The following is a 25,739-nucleotide window of genomic DNA, read 5'->3' on the forward strand; positions in this document are numbered from 1 at the left end:
CTATTTCAGTTGTATTTTAGTTGTATTTCAGATCTATTACAGTTGTATTTCAGTTGTATTTCAGATCTATTACAGTTGTATTTTAGTTGTATTTCAGATCTATTACAGTTGTATTTTAGTTGTATTTAATATCTATTTTAGTTGTATTTTAGTTTTATTTCAGATCTATTTTAGTTTTATTTCAGATCTATTTTAGTTGTATTTTAGTTGTATTTCAGATCTATTACAGTTGTATTTCAGTTGTATTTCAGATCTATTTCAGTTGTATTTTAGTTGTATTTCAGATCTATTACAGTTGTATTTTAGTTGTATTTAATATCTATTTTAGTTGTATTTTAGTTTTATTTCAGATCTATTTTAGTTTTATTTCAGATCTATTTTAGTTTTATTTCAGATCTATTTTAGTTGTATTTCAGATCTATTACAGTTGTATTTTAGTTGTATTTAATATCTATTTTAGTTGTATTTCAGATCTATTTCAGTTGTATTTTAGTTGTATTTCAGATCTATTACAGTTGTATTTTAGTTGTATTTCAGATCTATTACAGTTGTATTTTAGTTGTATTTCAGATCTATTTTAGTTGTATTTTAGTTGTATTTTAGTTTTATTTCAGATCTATTTTAGTTGTATTTTAGTTGTATTTCAGATCTATTACAGTTGTATTTTAGTTGTATTTTAGTTTTATTTCAGATCTATTTCAGTTGTATTTTAGTTTTATTTCAGATCTATTTTAGTTGTATTTTAGTTGTATTTCAGATCTATTTCAGTTGTATTTTAGTTTTATTTCAGATCTATTTCAGTTGTATTTCTGGTCTATTTCAGTTGTATTTCAGTTCATCTTAATCTTAGTTAAATCAGTTAAATCTGATGGATGAACCCAGTTATCGTCCTTTTTAGTCTGTAGTTGATGCTCAGAATTACTATAAATAAGACGAGGGAGGGATGATATTTATAGCGTATGAATCACAGGCTTTTAAAAGATGAAGGTTTATATGATGGCCCCCCACCCCACCCGGAGTGTCTCAGACTGCCCTTCTCATCGCTGCTTGTCGTCATCTTTCCTTTTGCTGAAGGATGGCCACACTCGTCTCTCGTTTATTTTCAGTTGCTTAGCAACCAGGAGGAGATGCTTTTTGGGGGTGGTACTGTGACGGGGGCGGGGCGGGGTGAGATGAGCACGGTTCAGGAATAACTGGCTCATGAATCCAGTTCCTCTGAGGAGAGGTGGAAAAGAGTGTTTTAAATAAAACATTAATTTAGGGGGGACAATGTTCCATCACTGACTCCATAAACACCCATCACCTGGACTACACCGTTGTCATGGTGATGGTCTGCATCCTGATTACCTGACAGTTCAGGATGTGTAACCAACAGGGCACATGATTACAACACGCAGTGACTGAACAGAAACAGGATGAGTTTGTAGGAAACATGTATTGACAGGTAGTTTAGTGACGGAACAAACACATGATAACAGATGGAGGTTTGTTTATTCACTTCTAGTCATAAATATGTTGAAAACTGCTGGAAGAAACTAATGCTGAGTGGTACGGTTCCCTCTCCCCTTCCCTCCTCTCCTCTCCCCTTCCCTCCTCTCCTCTCCTCTCCTCTCCTCTCCTCCTCCATTACAGAAACCTATCACTGCACACTTCACAGCTGTTTCAGCTACGTGCTGCTAGCGTTACTGGACATGAGTGAATCACATACTGCATCTAATTATGAAACATGCATTAAAAGCACTGATCTATATTCATTGGAGGAAATAAACTAATTTTTTTCTGTAACTTACAAAAGATCTGCAAAAGTGAGTGAATATTTCAGTGGCATTGAGAAGTTCATACAATCTGTTGGGGTGGTGCAGAGACAGGTGGGCTTTGACCTTTTAGATGAACGAAAGCGCTTCTGTCTAAAAAACACATCACAACCCTGAGAAAAGTAAAAAAAGGTAAAAGTGTTTAAAAAAAAAAAAACACCAAAGTAAATAGTTTAACTTCACATGGGACTTTCCACTGCTTATTTCTGCTCTTGTTTTGCCTCTTTCTATCCTCTGACCTTTCTATGCAGAGCTTCAATCTAGGGTGTTTAAACATCAATGATGGGAGGGACAGGCATAAAAGAGCCCTAATACTGGAAGTTGTGAATCAAAAAAGGTTGGACATCCTCTTTATGCAAGAAACTCACACACCACTCCATCAGATGAGGTAGACTGGGTTTATGGTGGAGGCTCCTCCACCCGGAGCCACGGCACCAATCTTAGTGCCGGAGTAGCCGTGCTGTTTAGAACAGCAGCTAATGCAGCGGCTCTGTCTGTTTCTGAGGTGGTGAAGGGTCGGCTGCTGATGGTGAGGCAGAGATAGAGAGCTCGGTTTACTGCTTCGTCAACTTATATGCACCAAATCAGGGGCCAGAAAGAGCTTCTTCACTACGCTGCAAAACCAACTGCAGAACTGCCATCAGGAGCAGCCGATCATCGGAGGGGATTTCAACTGGACTCTAGACTTCACCATGGACAGAACTAATGAGGAACCACAGTCATCTCAGAGTCTCCACAACATCATCACACACTTGGATCTGTTGGATACATGGAGAGTCAAACACCCACCAACCAGACAGTCCACATGGGTTCGGGTCAGAATAGCAGGATTTACATCTGTCAGTCTCAGTTCCAGACGAAACAGCACAATCAGTCCACCGACCAGCACCTCCTCAGCTTAGGCTTGATAACCTCCCCGGGTGAAAGGGTGAACTCCTACTGGCACTTTAATAATCAACTTCTGCAGAACAGCACTTTCTGTCAGAGCTTTGGGGTTCTTTGGAAAACTGAAAAAGTTCATTTCAGTTCTCTGAAATGGTGGGAGGTCGGAGAGGCACAGATCCGTGTTTTCTGCCAGCAGTACACCTCAATCTCCACCGCTAAAATCAAGTCTGCTGTCAAACACCTTGAAGCCAAAATAAAAAGTATTGAGGAGGTGTTTTCCAGAGCCTCCAGAAAACTAAGAGACTATTTGGAAGTAATTGTAAATAGTGACCAAGCTTACTGTATCCTTGATAGAACCGTTATGGACAACATTTTTCTCATCCGTGATGTGCTTGACGTGTAAATTCCACGATGTACTTTACATTACATTACATTTCATTTAACTGACGCTTTTATCCAAAGCGACTTACAATAAGTACATTTCAACCATGAGGGTACAAAACCCAGAACAAGAAGAATCAGCCTGCACAATGTGTGATGTAGATGTTGGTATTGTCTCACTGGATCAGGAGAAGGCTTTCGACAGGGTGGATCACTCTTATCTGTTTTCTGCTCTCAGGGCTTTTGGGCTTGGTGATGTTTTTTGACCTGGGGAGGTCTGTTGTACAGTGGTGCTGAATGTCTGGTTAAAATGGGAGCTGGGCTGAGTGGACCGATCCCTGTACAGTGAGGGATAAAACAGGGTTGTCCTGTCTCCGGGCAACTATACAGCCTTGCTTTGGAGCCTCTGTTGTGCAGGCTGAGAAGTTGGCTCGGTGGTCTGTCACTGCCTGGGTCCTCCAGTCTTCGTCGTCCCCTCGCTGTCTCTGCATATGCTGATGATGTAAACATCTTCATCGGGGGCCGGGGAGATGTTCTGTGTCTGCAGGATACCTTATCTCTTTATGAGGGCTTCATCTGCACGGGTGAACTGGGAAAAATCTGAAGTTGTTGGTGGGACAGTGGAGACATCAGACGGTGCCTCGCAGGTCTTCAGTGGGGAAAAGGAGGTTTAAAGGTGTTGGTGTGTTTTTAGGCTCTGAGGACTTTCAGAAAAAGAAGTGGGAGGGAGTTCAGGAGAAGGTGTGTGCTTCAGGGTCTCATCGATATCCAGTCCAAGATCGCCTCGTTCAGACTCGGACTGCCCAGAAGCTGCTCTATGGCCGTGGTCCCGGATGGATGGACACTGCTGGACTGCTGCTGAGGAGAGCTGGGCCGTCGGGCTACGACAAGCAGCTCTTTCTCCTCCAACCTGAGGAAGTGGACTTCGCCGGGCTGAACCGTTGTACGGCTCTGTTCTGCAGCGTGGCAGGTCTTTAACACCTCACGTGAAGCTGATAAGACTCCGGGCGTCTGGCTGCTGGAGGAACCTTTGTTTTCAGCAGCTTCATAAGGACTCAAACGCTGCAGTCTGCCAGCCTGCGAACGAGTCTCAGAGAAGCCGGCTGGACTAAACTGGGACATTTGGTGAAGATGTCTTCAACAGCATCGTCATGGAGACCTTCAGGCACGTCTGTCAGGCTGACCAACAGAATAGTGGAGGAGGTCTGTGCCGCCTGGCCACAGCACCTGAGAGGAAACAGGAAACTGTACTCTGTCTGACCAGTGGGATGAAGAGAGTGAGTACACTTGGATCCACACCTGGGGGAGGAATGTTGTTTCTGCGGTCAGACTGAGACCCTGGAACACTTGTTTGTTCGGTGTCCTCGGCTCTCAGCTCTTTGAACTTTTAAAAAGATGCTTTCAGGGTCTTGGAGACCATCATTGAAAAAAATTCCCCTTGTGGGATTAATAAAGTATCTATCTATCTATCTATCTATCTGTCTATCTGTCTATCTGTCTGTCTGTCATTTTATTCATCTTCAGTCCAAAATACTTCACAAAAAAGAAGGCTGTCCACACTGGTGAACTTTTTATCTGGATCGCCAAGCTGGCTGACACGGAAGAATCGGGTTTGGGGTGGCGGTGGTGAGGATCCGGTGAAAGTTCTGGAGGGACTGTTGAAGGCCCGACTCAGGGTGGAGCACCTCCTACCAGACTCAGGGTGGAGCTCGCCTCCTATCAGACGGTGGACAATATACAGGCCTTCAGGGACAGATGGACTATTGGTGGAGAGCTGGTGGTGAACTTCTGAACATATTGATCATTGCGACTGATTGTTCTTTTGTTCTTTGGTGGTTTATTTTGGTTATTTTATTTTGTTTGATTTACTTGAAGGTTTTTATTTTCCCATTTTTGCTTTTCAAGTGATGTTTCAGAGTGTTTTCTGTTTTCCCTGCAAAAGTGAAATAAAGGGACTTTAAAATCCTCTCCTCTCCTCTCCTCTCCTCTCCTCTCTTCTCTTCTCTTCTCTTCTCTTCTCTTCTCTTCTCTTCTCTTCTCCTCTCCTCTCCTCTCCTCTCTTCTCTTCTCTTCTCTTCTCTTCTCTTCTCTTCTCTTCTCTTCTCTTCTCTTCTCTTCTCCTCTCCTCTCCTCTCCTCTCTTCTCTTCTCTTCTCTTCTCTTCTCTTCTCCTCTCTTCTCCTCTCCTCTCCTCTCCTCTCCTCTCCTCTCCTCTCTTCTCCTCTCTTCTCTTCTCTTCTCTTCTCTTCTCTTCTCTTCTCCTCTCCTCTCCTCTTCTCTTCTCTTCTCTTCTCTTCTCTTCTCCTCTCCTCTCCTCTCCTCTCCTCTCCTCTCCTCTCCTCCTCCATTACAGAAACCTATCACTGCACACTTCACAGCTGTTTCAGCTACGTGCTGCTAAGGTTACTGGACATACGTCGCCCCCAGTTACCCACATGGCCACCTGCCTAAAGGAGAAGATTCGACCTGTACCTGTAGTCCTGTAGTTATTTATAATGTCTCTCACAAGAAGCAGTTTGAGGGTTTTTTATTCTTCCTCATGAAAACTTGACTTTTCTTGTAGTGCCTCTTAGTGGACGAGTTAGTGTTAGCCACAGAGGCTTTATTATGTTTAAGATACATCCAAATAAATAAAAGCTTTATAAAATACCTAAAATATAACTTCATGCAAGATTTTGACTGCAAGAAATATTTAGTCAAATAAATGTTTTCTGCACTGTAGCAGAAGTAGGGAAGGAGTCTCCTGCTTGTGTTAGAAGGACAAAGACATGGGGGAGAAAGAGGGGAAGCAAGAGGAGGAGGGTGTGTGAAACAAAAGAACAGAGGCCTCCATCAGTGTTCAGCAGCTCAGCTAAACCATATGCTAGCTCGCTTCAGCCCATTCACAGTGGGGGCCACGACAACGTCCGGATCACCGCCCATTTATTAATGTAGGTTAGAAGGCTGCTGTACAGATTCCCTACTTGACCCAGTTATCTACTCACAACAGGCTCACTGCTGCACAACTGCTGCACAATTATGTGTGCGCTTAAAGGTCCCATACAGACTCATCATTCAACTTTTACTTTATGCATCAACATTGACATTATCAACTGTAGACACTTCACTGTAGAATATTCACTGGAGATATCTCACTGTAAACACTTCACTGTAGACTATATACTGTATACAGTTCACTGTAGAATATATACTGTGGACAGTTCACTGTAGACACCTCCCTATAGACACCTCACTGTAAACATCTCACTGTAGACAGTTTACTGTAGACACCTCACTGTGAAAACCTCACTGTAGATAGCTCAATGTAGACACCTCACTATAGACAGATCACTGCAGACACCTCACTGCACATTTCACTGCAGACGTTTCACTGTAGACACATCGCTGTAGACACTTCACTGTAGACACCTGACTGTAGAGCTCACTGTAGATATTTCACTCTAGCCACCTCAATCTAGACAGCTGACTGTAGAAACCTCACTGCAGACAATTTCCTGCAGACACCTCATTGTAGACACCTCACTGTAGACACCTCACTGTAGACACCTTACTGTAGACACGTCACTGTAGACAGTTCACTGCAGACACATCACTGTAGACACTTCACTGTATCTACCTCACTGTTGACACCTCACTGCAGACATCTCACTGCAGACACCTCACTGTAGACAGTTCACTGTAGACAGTTCACTTTTGACACCTCTTTGTAGACACCTCACTGTAGACAACTCACTGCAGACATCTCACCGTAGTCACCTCACTGTCGACACCTCACTGTAGACATGTCACTGTAGACAGTTCACTGTAGACACCTCACTACACACACCTCACTGTAGACACCTCACTGTAGACACCTCACTGTAGACATGTCACTGTAGACAGTTCACTGTAGACACCTCACTACACACACCTCACTGTAGACACCTCACTGTAGAAACCTCGCTGTAGACATTCCCCTGCGGACATTTAATTGTAGACAGTTCACTGTAGACACCTCACTACACACACCTCACTGTAGACACCTCACTGTAGAAACCTCACTGTAGACACCTCACTGTAGAAACCTCGCTGTAGACACCTCACTGTAGACACCTCACTGTAGACACCTCACTACACACACCTCACTGTAGACACCTCACTGTAGAAACCTCGCTGTAGACACCTCACTGTAGAAACCTCGCTGTAGACATTCCCCTGCGGACATTTAATTGTAGACAGTTCACTGTAGACACCTCACTACACACACCTCACTGTAGACACCTCACTGTAGAAACCTCGCTGTAGACACCTCACTGTAGAAACCTCGCTGTAGACATTCCCCTGCGGACATTTAATTGTAGACAGTTCACTGTAGACACCTCACTACACACACCTCACTGTAGACACCTCACTGTAGAAACCTCACTGTAGACACCTCACTGTAGAAACCTCGCTGTAGACACCTCACTGTAGACACCTCACTGTAGACACCTCACTACACACACCTCACTGTAGACACCTCACTGTAGAAACCTCGCTGTAGACACCTCACTGTAGACACCTCACTGTAGACACCTCACTACACACACCTCACTGTAGACACCTCACTGTAGACACCTCACTGTAGACATGTCACTGTAGACACCTCACTGTAGACACCTCACTACACACACCTCACTGTAGACACCTCACTGTAGACACCTCACTGTAGACATGTCACTGTAGACAGTTCACTGTAGACACCTCACTACACACACCTCACTGTAGACACCTCACTGTAGACATGTCACTGTAGACAGTTCACTGTAGACACCTCACTACACACACCTCACTGTAGACACCTCACTGTAGAAACCTCGCTGTAGACACCTCACTGTAGAAACCTCGCTGTAGACATTCCCCTGCGGACATTTAATTGTAGACAGTTCACGGTAGACAGTTCACTGTAGATACCTATCTGGTCTGCTTCTGTCTCGGTTTCCAAGTACATTATTCAGATCCTCTATTTATTCTTCTCTCTATAACATACAGATATATGAGGAGAATATATGCTTGAAAACACATTTTTAACACCAGTGCATTTGGAGTGTTTGTTTATGTTTGAGATTTGAAGGTTTAGTCTTCGTTAAATGATGACAGATCACAGTTCTTGAATCTTTATGTATATTTGTGATTACTCTGTTGGTAGCAGCTGAATGATAATATAAAATGTTATTGAGAGTAAAGATTAGAGAGTTATTGTGACAATAATTTATCGATTTGTTTTTTTTAAATGTGTGTGTCCTGCGGTATCTCAGTTGAATTTGTTCAGCTCCCAGTAAAGAAACTACTTTGATTGGTTCTTTTTCTCTCTCTTCCTCCGGTGCCCCCCCCCCCCACCCCCCCACCCACCCCACCCCCCCCCCCCACCCGCACCCCCTAGCTGCTTCCCTCCTCCTCCTTGTCTCTTCATCGTTTCGTCCTCCACCCATCTCTCTTTCTTTCATCACCTCTCCTCTTCCTTCCTTTCTATATTTTGCTCTCTCTCAACTGGTTCTCCCCCTGGTTCATGTTTCTTCCTCTCTCCCAGTCCTCCTCCTCCTCCATGTAGCAGCAGTTGTCAGTCAGTGTTTTCTCAGCTCCCCCTCCGTCCTGACGTCACTCTGTTTGCATAGCTATTGTCTTCCAGCGGCTGCAGCAGCAACTCCTCACCACAAATCTGCTTTCTACTCCCCCACTCCGTCTCCATCTCCGTTTCCGTCTCCGTCTCTGTCCTCTCCCCGGGAACTCGTCCCTCCCTCCCTCTCTCACTGCCTCTTCATCAGTGACATGAGAAGAGTGACGGGGGGAGGATGAGGAGGAGGATACAGACTGCAGAAGGATGCAGTAGCTAGCCTCCGCCACGTCTCTGTCTGGATTTCAGCGTCGCCGTGAAGGATTGCTGCGTGTTTTTATTCTCTCTTTGCCGGGTGATTGATTTAATCCTCCGTTTGTTGGACCAGCTGAGGCCGCGCAGCGTTTCTAACGGACGGCGGGCTGGGCATCTGTCGGAGTGGGATGCAACGACGGCCGGCTGGCTGCATTGTGTTGCTTTGATGACCCCCGCTGTGTAGCTGCCTGCTCATCAACCTCCCCTCTCTCTCCCCCTCCCCCTCTCTCCTCCTTCCTCCTTTTCCTCCTCCTCCTCTTCCTCCTCCTCCTCTTCTCTCCATCACAGCTCCCAGCCCAGCCATGTTCGGCACAGAGTCCTCATGTAAGTACACAATCCTCGTCTCCTGTGTGTGTGTGTGTGTGTGTGTGTGTGTGTGTGTGTGTGAGTGAGTGAGTGAGTGAGTGAGTGTGTGTGTGTGTGTGTGTGTGTACCTCTTTATGTTCAGTGTGTGTTTTATATGATGGACAGATGTTCTGTTCTTGTATCTCTACTCTTCTACCACCCTCCTCTTCCTGTTCTGCCTCCATCGTTGCTGGCGGCAGATTTCATGGGCAGAAATGTGGGAACTACCATTTTAGCGTGGAGGGTTGTCGCTACGAGCTAGCTACGAGCTAGCTGCTGGCACTCTCACTCTCCCACCGACTGTGTCTGTGTGCATCTCCTCCATCCTCTGGGCGGGACGGTTGGATGTGAGTGTGTTCTTGTGCATGTTTGCGTTCATGTGAGAGAGCATGTCAGAAGATGGACGCTTGTTGAGCAGTGTCGTCCTCATTTTCCTCCTCTTCCTCCTCCTCTTCCTCCACACAGTGCTGAGAGGATATGCTACTGAAGCTAACGCAGCATTTAAGGAGTGTTCATGGAGCGTTTATGGAGCGTTGATGAAGACTTGATGAAGGGTTTATGGAGGGTTTATGAAGAGTTTAGGCAGAGTTGATGAAGTGTTTATGGAGAGTTGATGAAGAGTTTATGGAGGGTTGATGAAGAGTTTATGAAGTGTTGATGAAGAGTTGATGAAGTGTTGACGATTTATGGAGCGTTGATGAAGACTTGATGAAGGGTTTATGGAGGGTTGATGAAGAGTTTATTAAGTGTTGATGAAGAGTTGATGAAGTGTTGACGATTTATGGAGCGTTGATGAAGACTTGATGAAGAGTTTATGGAGAGTCGATGAAGAGTTGATGAACAGTTTATGGAGTGTTTCTGAAAAGTTTCTGAAGCGTTGATTAAGCGTTTATGGATCATTCATGAGTAGTTGATGGAGCGTTGATGAATACTTGCTGAAGAGTTTATGGGGGGTTAATGAAGAGTTGATGAGTTTATAGAGCGTCGATGGAGCGTCAATGGAGCGTCGATGAGGCGTTTATTGAGTGTTTATGAAGAGTCGATGAAGACTTGATGAAGATTTTATGGAGCATTTATGCAGAGTTGATGATGAGTTTATGGAGGCTTGATGAAGACTTGATGAAGAGTTTATGGAGAGTTGATGAAGAGTTTATGGAGGGTTGATGAAGACGATGAAGAGTTTATGGAGAGTTGATGAAGAGTTTATGGAGAGTTGATGAAGAGTTTATGGAGAGTTGATGAAGAGTTTATGGAGAGTTGATGAAGAGTTTATGGACGGTTGATGAAGAGTTGATGGAGAGTTGATGAAGAGTTGAACGGTTTATGGAGCGTTTATGGAGAGTTGATGAAGAGTTTATGGAGAGTTGATGAAGAGTTTATGGAGAGTTGATGAAGAGTTTAGGGAGAGTTGATGAAGAGTTAATGGAGAGTTGATGAAGAGTTGATGGAGAGTTGATGATGAGTTTATGGAGCGTTGATGAATAGTTTAGGTAGGTTTGATGAAAATTTTATGGAGGGTTGATGAAGAGTTCATGAAGAGATTATGGAGCGTTGATGAAGAGTTTATAGAGCGTTTATAAAGAGTTGATGAAGATTTTATGGAGCGTTAATGAAGAGTTGATAAAGAGTTTATGGAGAGTTGATGATGAGTTGATGAAGCATTTATGGAGGGTTTATGGAGAGTTGATGAAGAGTTGATGGAGCATTGATGAATACTTGATGAAGAGTTTATGGAGAGTTAATGAAGAGTTGATGAGTTTATGGAGCGTCGATGGATCGTTGATGAAGCGTTTATTGACCGTTGATAAAGACTTGTTGAAGAGTTTATGGAGAGTTGATGAAGAGTTGATGAGGAGTTTATGGAGCGTTGATGAAGAGTTGATGGAGCGTTGATGAAGACTTGATGAAGAGTTTATGGAGCATTTATGCAGAGTAATGATGAGTATATGGAGGGTTGATGAAGAGTTTATGGAGGGTTGATGAAGAGTTTATAGAGGGTTGATGAAGAGGTGATGGAGCGTTTATGGAGAGTTGATGGTGTGTTGATTAAGACTTGATGGATAGTTTACGGAGAGTTGATGAAGAGTTCATGGAGCGTTTATGGAGCATTGATGAATAGCTTACGTAGGGTTAATGAAGACTTTATGAAGATTTTATGGAGGGTTAATGAAGAGTTGATGGAGCGTTGATGAATACTTGATGAAGAGTTTATGGAGCGTTAATGAAGAGTTGATGGAGCGTTGATGAATACTTGATGAAGAGTTTATGGATGGTTAATGAAGAGTTGATGTGGAGTTGATGGAGTGTTGATGGAGCGTTGATGAAGCGTTTAAGGAGCGTTTATGGAACGTTTATGAATAGTTGATGGAACGTTAATGAATACTTGATGAAGAGTTTATGGAGGGTTAATGAAGAGTTGATGTGGAGTTTATGGAGCGTTGATGAAGCGTTTAAGAATAGTTGATGGAGCGTTGATGAATACTTGATGAAGAGTTTATGTAGGGTTAATGAAGAATTGACGAGGAGTTTATGGAGCGTCGATGGAACATTGATGAAGACTTGATAAAGATTTTATGGAGAGTTGATGAAGAGTTTACTCAGTGTTTATGAAGAGTTGATGGAGCGTTGATGACGACTTGATGAAGAGTTTATGGAGCGTTGATGAAGAGTTTATGGAGGGTTGATGAAGACTTCATGAAGAGTTTATGAAGGGTTGATGAAGAGTTGATGGAGCTTTTATGAAGAGTTGATGGAGCATTGATGAATACTTGGTGAAGCGTTTATGGAGGGTTGATGAAGAGTTTATGGAGGGTTTATGGAGCTTTTATGATGAGTTTATGGAGGGTTGATGAAGAGTTTATGGAGAGTTGATGGACCATTGATGAAGAGTTGATGAAGAGTTTACGAAACGTTGATGGAGAGTTGAGTAACAGTTCACGGAGCGTTAAGGAAGAATTGATGGAGTGTTGATGGAGCGTTGATGGAACATTGATGAAGAGTTTATAGAGTGTTCATGGAACATTGATGAAGAGTTTATGGAGCGTTGATGAAGAGTTTATGGAGAGTTGATGAAGAGTTTATGGAGCGTCGATGGACCATTGATGAAGAGTTGATGAAGAGTTTATGAAACGTTGATGGAGAGTTGAGTAACAGTTCACGGAGCGTTAAGGAAGAATTGATGGAGTGTTGATGGAGCGTTCATTGAGTTTATGAAGAGTTTATGGAGCGTTGATTGTTGATAAAGAGTTGATGAAGAGTCTACCGAGCGTTGATGAAGAATTGATGGAGCGTTTATGGAATGTTCATGAACCGTTAATGAAGAGTTTATGGAGGGTATATGAAGAGTTTATGGAGCTTTTATGATGAGTTTATGGAAGGTTGATGAAGAGTTTATGGAGAGTTGAAGAATTTATTGAGGATTGATGAAAACTTGATGAACAGTTTATAGAGCGTTAATGAAGAGTTGATGAAGGGTTTATGGAGCGTTGATGGAACATTGATGAAGAGTTTATGAAGCGTTGATGAAGAGTTTATGGAGAGTTGATGAAGAGTTTATGGAGCGTCAATGGACCATTGATGTAGAGTTGATGAAGAGTTTACGAAATGTTGATGGAGAGTTTATTCACAGTTCATGGAGCATTAAGGAAGAGTTGATGGAGTGTTGATGGAACGTTTATGGAGTTTATGAAGAGTTTATAGAGTGTTCATGGAACATTGATGAAGAGTTTATGGAGCGTTGATGAAGAGTTTATGGAGAGTTGATGAAAAGTTTATGGAGCTTTTACGAAGAGTTGATGGATCATTGCTGAATACTTGGTGAAGCTTTTATGGAGGGTTGATGAAGCGTTTATGGAGGGTTTATGGAGAGTTGATGAAGAGTTTAAGGATTGTTTATGGAGCGTTGATGAATAGTTTACGTTGGGTTCATGAAGACTTTAAGAAGATTTTATGGAGGGTTAATAAAGAGTTGATGGAGCATTGATGAATAGTTGATGAAGAGTTTATGGAGCGTTAATGAAGAGTTGATGGAGCATTGATGAATACTTGATGAAGAGTTTATGGAGGGTTAATGAAGAGTTGATGTGGAGTTTATTGAGCGTTAATAGAGCGTTGATGAAGTGTTCATGGAGCCTTGATAAATACTTGTTGAACAGTTTATTGAGCATTTATGGAGTTTATGAAGAGTTTATGGAGCGTTGATGAAGAGTTTACGGAGCGTTGATGAATAGTTTATGGAGAGTTTATGGACAGTTGATGAAGAGTTTACTCAGCGTTTATGAAGAGTTAATGGAGCGTTGATGGAGAGTTGATGGTGCATTGATGAAAAGTTGACAAAGAGTTTACGAAATGTTGATGTTATTAACAGTTCATGGAGCGTTAAGGAAGAGTTGTTGGAGTGTTGATGGAGCGTTTACATGTATGGAGTTTATGAAGAGTTTATGGAGCGTTGATGAAGGGTTTACTCAGTGTTTATGAAGAGTTGATGGAGCGTTGATGAAAGTTGATGAATAGTTTATGGAGGATTGATGAAGACTTCATGAAGAGTTTACGAAGGCTTGATGAAGAGTTGATGGAGTGTTGAGGAAAAGTTTATGGAGCTTTTATGAAGAGTTTATGGAGCTTTTATGAAGACTTTATGGAGGGTTGATGAAGAGTGTATGGAGAGTTGATGAAGAGTTGATCAATAGTTTATGGAGGATTGATGAAGACTTCATGAAGTGTTTATGAAGGGTTGATGAAGAGTTGATGGAGCTTTTAATAAGAGTTGATGGAGCATTGATGAAGAGTTTATGGAGTGCATATGAAGAGTTTATGGAGGGTTGATGAAGAGTTGATGAAGAGTTTATGGAGCGTTTATGAAGAGTTGATGGTGCATTGATGAAGAGTTGATGAAGAGTTTACGAAACGTTGATGGAGAATTTATTAACAGTTCATGGGGCGTTAAGGAAGAGTTGATGGAGTTTTGATGGAGCGTTTATGGAGTTTAGGAAGAGATTATGGACCGTTGATGAAGAGTTTACTCAGTGTTTATGAAGAGTTGATGACGACTTCATGAAGAGTTTATGAAGGGTTGATGAAGAGTTTATGGAGCGTTGATGAATACTTGGCGAAGCATTTAAGGAGGGTTGATGAAGAGTTTATGGAGGGTTTATGGAGAGTTGATGAAGAGTTTATGGAGGGTTGATGAAGACTTGATGAAGAGTTTATGGAGAGTTGATGAAGTGTTTATGGAGAGTTGGTGAATAGTTTAGGTAGGGTTGATGAATACTTCATGAAGAGTTTATGAAGGGTTGATGAAGAGTTTATGGAGAGATTATGGAGCGTTGATGAAAAGTTTATGGAGCTTTTACGAAGAGTTGATGGATCATTGCTGAATACTTGGTGAAGCTTTTATGGAGGGTTGATGAAGCGTTTATGGAGGGTTTATGGAGAGTTGATGAAGAGTTTAAGGATTGTTTATGGAGCATTGATGAATAGTTTACGTTGGGTTCATGAAGACTTTAAGAAGATTTTATGGAGGGTTAATAAAGAGTTGATGGAGCATTGATGAATAGTTGATGAAGAGTTTATGGAGCGTTAATGAAGAGTTGATGGAGCATTGATGAATACTTGATGAAGAGTTTATGGAGCTTTTATGAAGAGTTTATGGAGGGTTGATGAAGAATTTATATTGCGTTGATGAAGAGTCTATGGAGGGTTGATGAAGAGTTAATGGAGCGTTTATGGAGAGTTGATGGTGCATTGATGAAAAGTTGACAAAGAGTTTACGAAATGTTGATGTTATTAACAGTTCATGGAGCGTTAAGGAAGAGTTGTTGGAGTGTTGATGGAGCGTTTACATGTATGGAGTTTATGAAGAGTTTATGGAGCGTTGATGAAGGGTTTACTCAGTGTTTATGAAGAGTTGATGGAGCGTTGATGAAAGTTGATGAATAGTTTATGAAGGATTGATGAAGATTTCATGAAGAGTTTACGAAGGGTTGATGAAGAGTTGATGGAGCATTGATGAATACTTGGTGAAGCGTTTATGGAGGGTTGATGAAGAGTTTATGGAGGGTTGATGAAGACTTAATGAACAGGTTATAGAGCGTTCATGAAGAGTTGATGAAGAGTTTACGAAACGTTGATGGAGAGTTGAGTAACAGTTCTTTGAGCGTTAAGGAAGAATTGATGGAGCGTTTATTGAACGTTCATGAACCTTTGAGGGAACGTTTATGGAAGGTTCATGAAGCATTGATGGAGAGTTTATGGAGCGTTGATGGAACATTGATGAAGAGCTGATGAAGAGTTTACGAAATGTTTAAGTAGAGTTGATTAACAGTTCATGGAGCGTTAAGGAAGAGTTGATGGAGTGTTGATGGAGCGTTTATGGAGTTTATGAAGAGTTTTTGGAGCGTTGATGAATAGTTTATGGAGTGTTTATGGAGCGTTTATGGAAAATTGATGAAGAGTTTATGGAGCATTGATGAAGAGTTGATGAAAGATTTATGGAACGTTAATGAAGAGTTGATAAAGGGTTTATGGAGCGGTGATGAAGAGTTTATGGACGGTTGATGAAGACTTGGACAGTTTATGGAGCGCTAATGGAGCTTTAATGAAGAGTTTATGTAGGGTTGATAAAGACTTGATGAAGAGTTTAGTGAGCGTCGATGAAAAGTGAATGAAGAGTTGATGGAGCGTTGATGGAGAGTTGATGAAGAGTTTATGGAGCGTTGATGAAGAATTGATGAAGACTTTATGGAGGGTTGATGAAGAGTTTATTGAGCGTTGATGAAGAGTTGACAGAGCGTTTATGGAGCGTCGATGGAGTGTTTATGGAAAGTTCATGAAGAGTTTTTTGAGTGTTTCAGAAGAGTTGATGAACAATTTATGAAGAGTTTATGGAGCCTTTATGGAGCGTTCATGGAGCGTTAATGAGCCCAGCGATAGTTTTCTGTCTTTCTGTTGAGAGATTGTGAAGTCTGGATAAACCTTTAGGTTATTTGAGGGTCAAACATTCACTTTGACAGCAGCTGGTCATCAGCTTTTTTTGTTTGTTCTTTATAGATTTAACAAACATTAATTGCTGTTGATGAAGAGTTATTTGAGGGTTGATGAAGAATCGATGAAAAGTTTATGGAGTTTTTATTGAGCGTTTATAAAGCGTGAATGCAGAATTGATGAAGAGTTTATGGAGCGTTTATGGAGCTTTGATGAAGCATTGATGGAGCGTTAATGAAGAGTTGATGAAGAGTTTATGGAACGTTGATTGAGCGTTGATGGAGGTTTGATGAAGAGTTGATGGAGCGTTGATGGAGCCTTTATGGAGCGTTGATGAAGACTTTGTGGAGCTTTGATGAAGCATTGATGGAGCGTTAATGCAGAGTTGATGAAGAGTTTATGAAGCGTTAATGAAGAGTTGATGAAGAGTTTATGGAGGGTTGATGGTGCGTTGATTAAGAGTATACAGAGCGTTTATGGAGCATTAATGAATTGTTGATGAAGAGTTTATGGAGCGTTGATGGAGAATTGATGAAGAGTTGATGAACAGTTTATGGAGCCTTTATGGAGCCTTTATGGAGTGTTCATGGAGCGTTAATGAGCCTAGCGATAGTTGTCTGTCTTTCTGTTGAGAGATTGTGAAGTCTGGATAAACTTTTAGGTCATTTGAGGGTCAAATGTTCACTTTGACAGCAGCTGGTTATCAGTCTTTTTATGTACTTTAGAGATTTAACAAACATAAACTACATTTGTATTGGAAATATGATGAAAAGTAAAGTCATCATGAGATTTATTTTTGTAGTAACTGTATTTTATTATTATTATTATTTGATTTCTTTAGTAATCACAGTCAATAATTAATAATAACAACTTCAATAAAACATGTACAGTGTTTTATTGTAATTTCAAGTTTTTATGAATAATAAAATGTTGAATGTAGAAGTAGATAGAATTAAAACTGCAAGCAGTGACGTACGGGCCCTCGCACTCCGGCGCGCCGCCTCCCCAAAGCCGTCCCCCTGAAGCCGTCTCCCCGACGTGCAGTGCGCGAGGGACCACGTATACCCACTTAAAGTTGCTATTTTTGTCTTGTTTCCTATCTCCAGCAGGGGGCGCTGGCGAGCCGTTTGGCGACGCCGACTCGTAAAACACATCAGATGTATTGTCTCACCATGCAGAATGTATGCTACACGTTTCGTGAGGTTTCAAGCATCCTTTCACCTTAAACATCAACTTCCTGTGTCACGGCGAGACATCCAACTTTGCCGCATTGTCACGGCGACGCCCATTGACAAAGTCGAACGAATGTCTCAATATATCATCAACTACATGTTTAGGTTATTGTGACCCGACTTTAGGTTCATGGGATCAACCAGCTCGATGTAGAATGTGAAAGTATGAAAAGTGTCATTTCCAGTGGCCAACAGGGGGCGCTATGACTATGAGCGGATATTACCCCACAGGGGTCTTCAGGGCGGGGCTGTTATCGTACCTGTGATGTTTGGAGAAGGTCGGTCCATGTACATAAGATTTAAAGCAACTCCTAGTTTCATGGTGAGACACTCAAAATGGCCGCCTCCCACGGGCACACACATCGATGAAAACAAATTATTTATACAACTTTTAATCCCAAACATGTTTTCTATCCATAGAACCTAAATTCAAGTCGGTCGGACAAAATCCCTCGGAGGAGTTCGACAAAGTACAACGTGTCAGAATTGCCCAAAATGGCGACTAAATTCAAAATGGTGGACTTCCTGTCCAGTTGACGTAACGGTGCGATGTAACGTTTTTGTGCGTCTTGGTGTGATACACGTGTCCACTGGATTTGGTGAATTTAGGTAAATGTGGCCGCCGGGGCATCTCTGTAGGGGGCGCTCTCGAGCCGTTTGGCCACGCCCACTCACGACTCCACTGGAATACGAAATCTTTCGCCGGGAGACAAATGTGTTTCCACTTTCATGAGTTTTTGAAGATGATAAAGCCTCCAAAAAGGAAAATCACTTTACGTAACAAGAAGAACAACTACATAGGAAATTTTTACGAAATACAATAGGGCTTTCGCACCGATGCTTGGTGCTCGGGCCCTAAATATCTTTTTATTATGAATCATCAACTGTTCATGACAGTGAGAGAGGTATGCCCTACCTCCTGTCAGATTGATGATTGATGACTTGATTGATTGATTTATGACTCTAAACCAGGTGTGGGCAAACTTTTTGGCTAATGGGCCACATTGACTTTTAAAATTTAACAGACGGGCCGGGCCAGCACCAGATGCAGACATATCAAACATAAACATAAAAAAGGCATCACAGTGTTAATACTTCCATTCACTTTTAGTGGGAACAGTGTTGTTGATCACCTCCTTTGTCAGTGCATCGAAGTCTGCTGTTAGTTTTGTTGTGTTCTCAGAACAGATCTGAGGTTTCATCACTCAACTGGGATCTGTGAGGTGCTTTGTTGGTGTTCATCACACTAAAAGTCTGTTCACACACAGTAGAGACAAACAACACCAGCATCTTCTGTGCCACCTTCTGGATGTTTGGAAATTTGGCTGCTTTAATGAAGCATAAAACTCATCCAGTTTAAGAGAGTTGAACTTCTCCTTGAAGACGGTGTCACATTGGAGATCAATCAGTTCCAACTGCAACTCCTGTGGCGCCGTTTCAGGGTCTTGTGTGAAGGGACACGACACCAGCTGGAGGGACACGACACCAGCTGGAGGGACAGGACACCAGCTGGAGGGACACGACACCAGCTGAAGGGACACGACACCAGCTGAAGGGACACGACACCAGCTGAAGTGACTTGTCAATTTTTCCAAAATCAGAGAACCGATGGCAGAACTCTCCGTGCAGGTCGTCCAGTGATTTCCTGTATGTCTTCATGTCGAGGACGTCTTTCAGCGTAGCCAGCGTGGGGAAATGAGCAAATGACTTGTTTGACATTTGCTTTGAGAATAAAGCCAGCTTGGTTTTGAAGGTTCTGACGTTTGAGTACATTTCATGGACAAACTGGTCTTTCCCTCGTAGCTTCACGTTCAGCTCATTCATGTGTGTCAGTACGTCCTCAACAAAAGACAAATCACAAAGACAATCTGTGTCACTCAGCTCAGGAAAATCGTCAGCTTTCTGAAGTAGCTCCAAAAATGAGATAATCTCCTGTTTGAGCTCCAACACTTGTTGACATACTTTCCCCAAACTTAACCAGCGGACGTTGGAGTGATGAAGCAAGTCCTGGTGATCAGCGTCAGTTTCTTCAAGAAACTTAATAACCTGATGGTGAAGTCTCCTTGCTCCAACAAAGTTCACCACTTCTACAACTGGCTTCACTACGTGGTCGAGCTGCAGGACGGATTTACAGTGTAAGAAAATGTCCTCCTGCTCAGGGTTGTCCTCTTTCACCCTCTCCTGGATTCTTTTGAGCAACCCAATGTTTTTTCCAGTTAGATTTGGCGATCCGTCTGTGGTAACGTTGGCGAGCTACTCCGAGGTAGCTGGAGCCTCTCGATGACCCCCGACACGCCGTCATACGAGTCCTCTCCCCACGGTGTCCCTTCAGGGATTCCACGGCCAAAAACTCCTCCGTTATCTCAAACTTGTCATTAATCCCTCTGATAAAATTTAAAAGCTGAGCGGTGTCCTTCATGTCGTTACTTTCGTCCAGTGCCAAGAAATATCATGTAAATGACTCCGCTTTTTTGTTTAGCTTGCTAGCTAACTCTTCATCACCGTCCTGCGTGATGAGCTCATGTTTTCTAATTTGTTCTTCTCTCAGGACACAAGACACCTGTTGTCTCTACCAGCACTCTTTGAGAAACTCTCCTTCGGAGAAAGGCTTGCTGGTCTTTGCTAATTTGAATGCCAGCAAATAGCTTGCCTTCGTGCTTGATTCTTGGATGGCAGTTTGTCAGATGAAGGTGTTTTGCTGCAAACGATCTGCCGACCTCCGAGCGGTCGCCGTCCGTTCCCGCGTTGACTGGTTGTTAGCGCAATTAGCATGCTTGGTGGAAAAGTGACGGCTGATGTTGTATTCCTTTAAAACCGTAACGGTTTCTTGGTAAATAAGACACACAGCCTTCGACCGGACTTCAGTGAAAAAGTATTTAGTCGTCCATTCCTTATTAAACACTCGGCGCTCGCTGTCGACTTTTCTTTTCTTTGGCCCGTTCATTGTTGCAGATGTGTTCAGAGCAGCAGCAGAGTGACAACAGAGAGCAGCCCGGCCTCCGCAAAATCAAATCAATGTATCACTGCGCCTAGTGCGCCACCTGGTGGACCGCCAGGTATTACAGGACAAGATCAAATGAATGCAGTCATAATTATGATATGATTTGATTTGGGCAATTCTGTACCAATCTTCGGCGGGCCGGATTAAAAAGACCAATAGGCCTGATGTGGCCCGCGGGCCATAGTTTGCCCACCCCTGCCCTAAGCCCTTCCCCTTTTTCTGATTTCGACCAATCAGGTAGCTCCGTTGATCACAGGATGTGTCCTTTGTCCCGCCTCATTTTCTGACTTTGTCCAATCAGGTAGTCCCATTGATCACAGCAGGTGTTCTTTGAAGCATTGTATACGATCTGTGATAAAGTAGTTTAATTACTGGGAAAGGAAGAAGGACCATTTGGTCTTATCTGACCATGACCCCCACTTACCACATGGTGACATGGCCCCCACCCACCTCCCCCTTCCCCTGGTCACGTGACCCCTGATGACGTAACCCCCACATCGCCCCTCCCCTGGTCACGTGTGTTAGACATTTTTAAATTAACCAATGACAGTAAAGAGGTGGAGTTTTAGAGAGGTAAGGGATTCACGCAGTCAAACTGAACTCGCATCTGTAGCCGTCAGCGCCCTGTTCGTACGTCTGTCGTGTTGGTTTTTAAACAACACCAAGTCTCTGAAACAAATAGGCCTACAAAACAGCAGATTGACTGTATGTGAACATATCAATTTGTAAGATAATAGGCCTCCATGATCAAATGACTGTTTCGTCTGCAAAGAACCAAGTCTCTGCATATATACTGCAATGGCCCAGAATCAAACAATATCCATGCAATCACTGTTTAGCAAACATTGAGGGTATCGTGTCAGACAGTCAGCCTTCAACCACAGAGCACACAGATCTTTGTAAGTCACCAAGTTAATGACAGCAGTCAAAGCACAACTGGAACATATTGAGCCAGCAACCACACTGATATTCAATTTTCCAGCTTTTTCCAGTTGAGCTTCACTGGACTCCCCACAAATCTTCTGTCTCTAGTTTTCTTATCTTACCTTGAAACCCTTCCCACAGAGATTTACACCTGAAACAGAAAACATTTCAACAGTTATTAGGTTTAAAATCTTCACTTGGTCACAGTTGTACTTATACTTTAAATGGACAGTAATGGATATACTGTATGTCGTTTTGTATTATGACATTTTGCAACCGTAAACTGTAAGTAATCCACATTAAGTCACCACAAGCATGAGAGACATTAAGACATCACTTTCCTTCATTGCACACGTTAGCTGAACATGTCACGATGCAGAGGACACTTCTGCATGCTGCCACAAATTGTGCTCTCTGTTTATGACAGTTGACGTAAAACAAAGGAGCAGACTATAGTTTAGTGTAGCCGACACCAATCATTTAAATAAATGCTTTGATGACACTGATACCAAATCTTGGAGATCAGCTCGGGATGTCAGTCACATCACTCAACCTCAGCCAACATGATGCAGAGGACCAAAACAACTCCTTCATTTCCTGGTGAACTTCTTGAAAGCAGCGACCTGCTCTGTTTCATTCAGTCCTTTCTGGTGTTTTGTGGGATTTGAATATTCATGTATAACTGCTTTATAATCAGCCAGTTGCTACCAGTACATCTGAAGCAGCTGTTACTTTTTCCACTTTGGTCTCAGACTCAGTGATTTGCTACCCTCTGGTCACTAAACGCAAATTCTTGCACCATTACTATTAAATGACTTTAGCAATTATTGCACTATCCATTCATGCATAATGAGAGGCATAGTATGGGCAAATTTAAACAAGCTGTTTGAAGAAAAATGAAACACAATCTATAATTTTAACTTGATTTAAAAATAAGATACAATAAATACTAAATAATCCATTACACGGTGAGGTCTTCCCAACAGGAGTCTCACTGTTCAAACGCTGAGCTGCTGCAGACCGTCTCGTACTCTCCCAGACCCATGAGCTGATCTCCATAACCCTCCACCTCCTTCCTCCCACCCCCGATGTCCCTACAGGGCCTCCGCCGGTGGCTCACGTCCCCACAGGGGCTCCACTGGTGGCTCACGTCCCTGGCAATCTGAACCAACAAACTTGCTGGTGGTCACTTACCAAATGTTTTAGCTTAGTGTGATCACTATTAGGACGACAGGTTTACACAGTTTAAAAAAAACAAAAAAACACATCTGTACTTTCCAGTGTGCGATTCATTGCCCTTTTCTTAGACCCGTTTTTATTGGACAGAAAAAGATTGATAAACGTTATTAATACAACACAGCTAATAATCTATGTATTTTCCCCAGACTATGTAGCTCCCTGTTTACTTTTTACAGCATGGCCGTCTGCAATTTCATTTGAGTGTCAGAATTCTCGATGCGTAATTGTGTTCAATGTATTCAGAAATTTCACAGAGTAATAAATAAAGTAGTGTTTATGGTGTCCACAATTTTAAGCTAACATTGCAATCACCACATTTTCCAAACATTGAAATGCCCGTTGTTCATCTTAACAGCCGCTGGTTTTGATGCAAAGTGATGATGATGAAGTGTACAAAATCTACTGATCACTATTTAGTAAACCACGGTGTGTACTTTATGTAGAGAGGAGTGAATGAGTCAGAAATCTGTAGAAGGCAGGTGGTCAGAGTTCGACAAAAAAGTGGAAGTCAGTCAGTTAAATCTGTGGATTTACTTTCCCTCTGCATCAAATCCTCTATTGTAGCAGTTCCACTGGAAGGATTTAAAGTTGCCCGGGTCTTACCAGACCTTTAACCTGACAGGTCGATACACACCTGCTAACAAACAAACACATTTCTACCATTTTATGCCACAGACACATCCTGTAACTGTTGTCCCACCATGTCACTGTTGGGTTGGAGCATCTTCAGCACCAGGAGAGCAGTTATCCTCCCAGCACTCAGCTATAAGGGGGAAACAGCGGCTTTATTGTTTTACCCCAATAAACTACTGTGAAACTGAGCTGCTGTGAGACCAGGCATCCCCCGATGCAAAGCCTAGATGATAAACTAATATTCCTCCAGGTAAAGCCGTATCACAGTGTGTAGTAATGCAGTTATTATCCACATATTAGCATAATCGTGGTGACAATACATGTTCCATTGGGCAAAAGCATTTCGATTACTAACAGCTTACTACTATTTTTGAAAGGTAATGAAATGTAATAATCTTCAAGCCTTTGGTGCAGATCCCTGTGAGAGAGGAACGCCCATCAGCTGGATCAATATGTTCAGGCTGAGAAAGTTTCTTCATAAAATATTTCATGATAAAGAACATCCAGACTCTGTGCTGAGCACGGTCACCTCACAGCAGAAAGCTTGTCTGTGTGGATGTTGTATGTTCTCACGTTGTCTGCTTGGTTTTCTCCAGCTGCTCTGTTTTCCTGCCAGTTCAGATACTTGCAGGTCGGTTAACTGGTAAATCTGCTATCTGTGAATGTGTTGGTCAGTTAACAGCTTGTCTCGGATGTATTCTGCATGTCTGCAAAGTTTAGAAATGAATGTGTGGTTATTGTAAAAGTCAGATAAAGTACATTGTGGTGTAGTCGTATGCTGCATATGCTGACATTTATGAACACGTCCAAAGGTTTTCTTGAATGAGAATTAATGGCTTGTTTCACTCAAATTTTCCCCCCAAAATCAAACAATCAGATGCCTGTACTTAGATCTAGGGAGTGCAGATATAGTTTGTATTCTCGACCTTGGAAAGAGCTTATTTACCCACAAAACAAAACCCAAGTTAGCTAAAGATTCGCTTACTTGTTTTTCTAGAAGCTTCATAATGCATGTCGTGGTCTTTGTCAGTAAACTGTAATGTATAAACACACCAAGTCATTCAAGGGTTCCTGAACTTTTGCCTTTTTTCTACGCTGTAGAACATTAAAGACATTTAAAACTAATATATATTTCCTTTGAAATCTATTTTTCAGCTGCATGGCTCTACACTTAAAGAAATAAGTAATGCTCACCACAACATTTTAAAATCCCTTCTACTGGTACTTTGAATACTTTGACACAGATTGAATTTGTATAGTACGTACGGCTTCCTAGAAACAGCTGTAAGCAAAGACTCTGAAAATGTCTCCTGACTTCTCCCTCCTCCTTGATTTGATGTATCACCAAACCATCCATATAAATGGAAACAGTAGGACCTCAAATAATGTTAAAAACGAGCTTTTTCATCCCAACCATCTTTTGACCTTCATCCAGTTGCATTTTATGCACAACACAATCAGACTTCTTATTTCATCTCTACTCAAAAGTTTAAGTTTTAGATGATGAGGAGAGAGAAAGTTATTCAGGACATGAGGATCCAGAGTTGTGCTGCCGGTACAGACCTGTACTGAGCCGGCTGAAGCAGAAGAAACAAGCACGGGACAATTCTTTTACTTTTGATATCAGTGTTACTCACCTTCGACCACCAACATGAAACGGGAGGTTCAGTTCATATTATATCTTCAGGATCCCTCTGCAGGTCACTCACATGGTTGAAGACAATCTTTTTTCAATAAGTGACCTTTTTGAATGACAAAACATCTTTATATAATCAGATCAAATGTAGTAATGCTGAAAAGGGCTTCTTAAATCTGAAATGAAGATGTTTCCAGTGAGCACAGAAACAGAAGTGAACCTTCAACCTGCTTCTCGTCTCGCTCATCACGTCTCCACTTCTCAACAACGTTGGACTTTGTTCTTCTTTCAACCTGAACGTCTCCTCGTTGGCTCGTTGCAGGTCTCCACATTATGTTTCCGGTTTCCTGTCTCAGCTCGCTTTGGGACAGACGGGCTAAAAAGACGTAGTGGACGGTGAGGACGTCCTATTCAATGTTTCCTTTAGTAACTAGATTTCTAATCCAAATGAAGCAGCAGCAGCAGCCGGCCAGGCAGCATGTGTTTCCTTCATGTTAGCGGTGACAGAGTGCTGCACCTGTTACCTGTTCTAATGATCTTTTAGCTTTCTGCTGAAGAGGTTTAATCTTTGTGACCGTTGTCCATCGTGGAAGGATGAACAGCTGAGCAACAGCCATATTTAAAGAGACTCTGATACTAAACATAGTGTTCTTCTTCTGGAGTGACAACAAAGTGATAAAAGAAGCCTTGTTTAAAAAAAAAAAAAAAAAAAAAAAGGGGAATTTTTCTTAGTGACATATAGAGATTGCTGGATTTGATCCTATTTGCTCCGAACTAATCAA

General features: G+C 42.2%; 1 protein-coding gene across 3 annotated transcripts in view; it reads left to right on the forward strand.

The window, feature by feature from the left end:
- The first annotated feature begins 8,541 nt into the window (after nucleotides 1-8,541).
- Nucleotides 8,542-25,739, forward strand: part of LOC138194957 (suppressor of tumorigenicity 7 protein homolog) — a 64,662-nt gene continuing 47,464 nt past the window's right edge. For 2 of the 3 annotated variants that reach the window (XM_069144007.1, XM_069144009.1), the window contains exon 1: nucleotides 8,542-9,290. In XM_069144007.1, the coding sequence (XP_069000108.1) occupies nucleotides 9,269-9,290 (22 nt within the window). In that variant the 5' untranslated portion in view covers nucleotides 8,542-9,268. The remainder of the gene's footprint in view (nucleotides 9,291-25,739) is intronic. The other variant, XM_069144008.1, reaches the window with a different exon arrangement.

Source organism: Embiotoca jacksoni, unplaced genomic scaffold, assembly GCF_022577435.1.
Source record: "Embiotoca jacksoni isolate LCO1_2020_lvr unplaced genomic scaffold, fEmbJac1.0.p SCAF_119, whole genome shotgun sequence".
NCBI classification, from domain to species: domain Eukaryota; kingdom Metazoa; phylum Chordata; class Actinopteri; family Embiotocidae; genus Embiotoca; species Embiotoca jacksoni.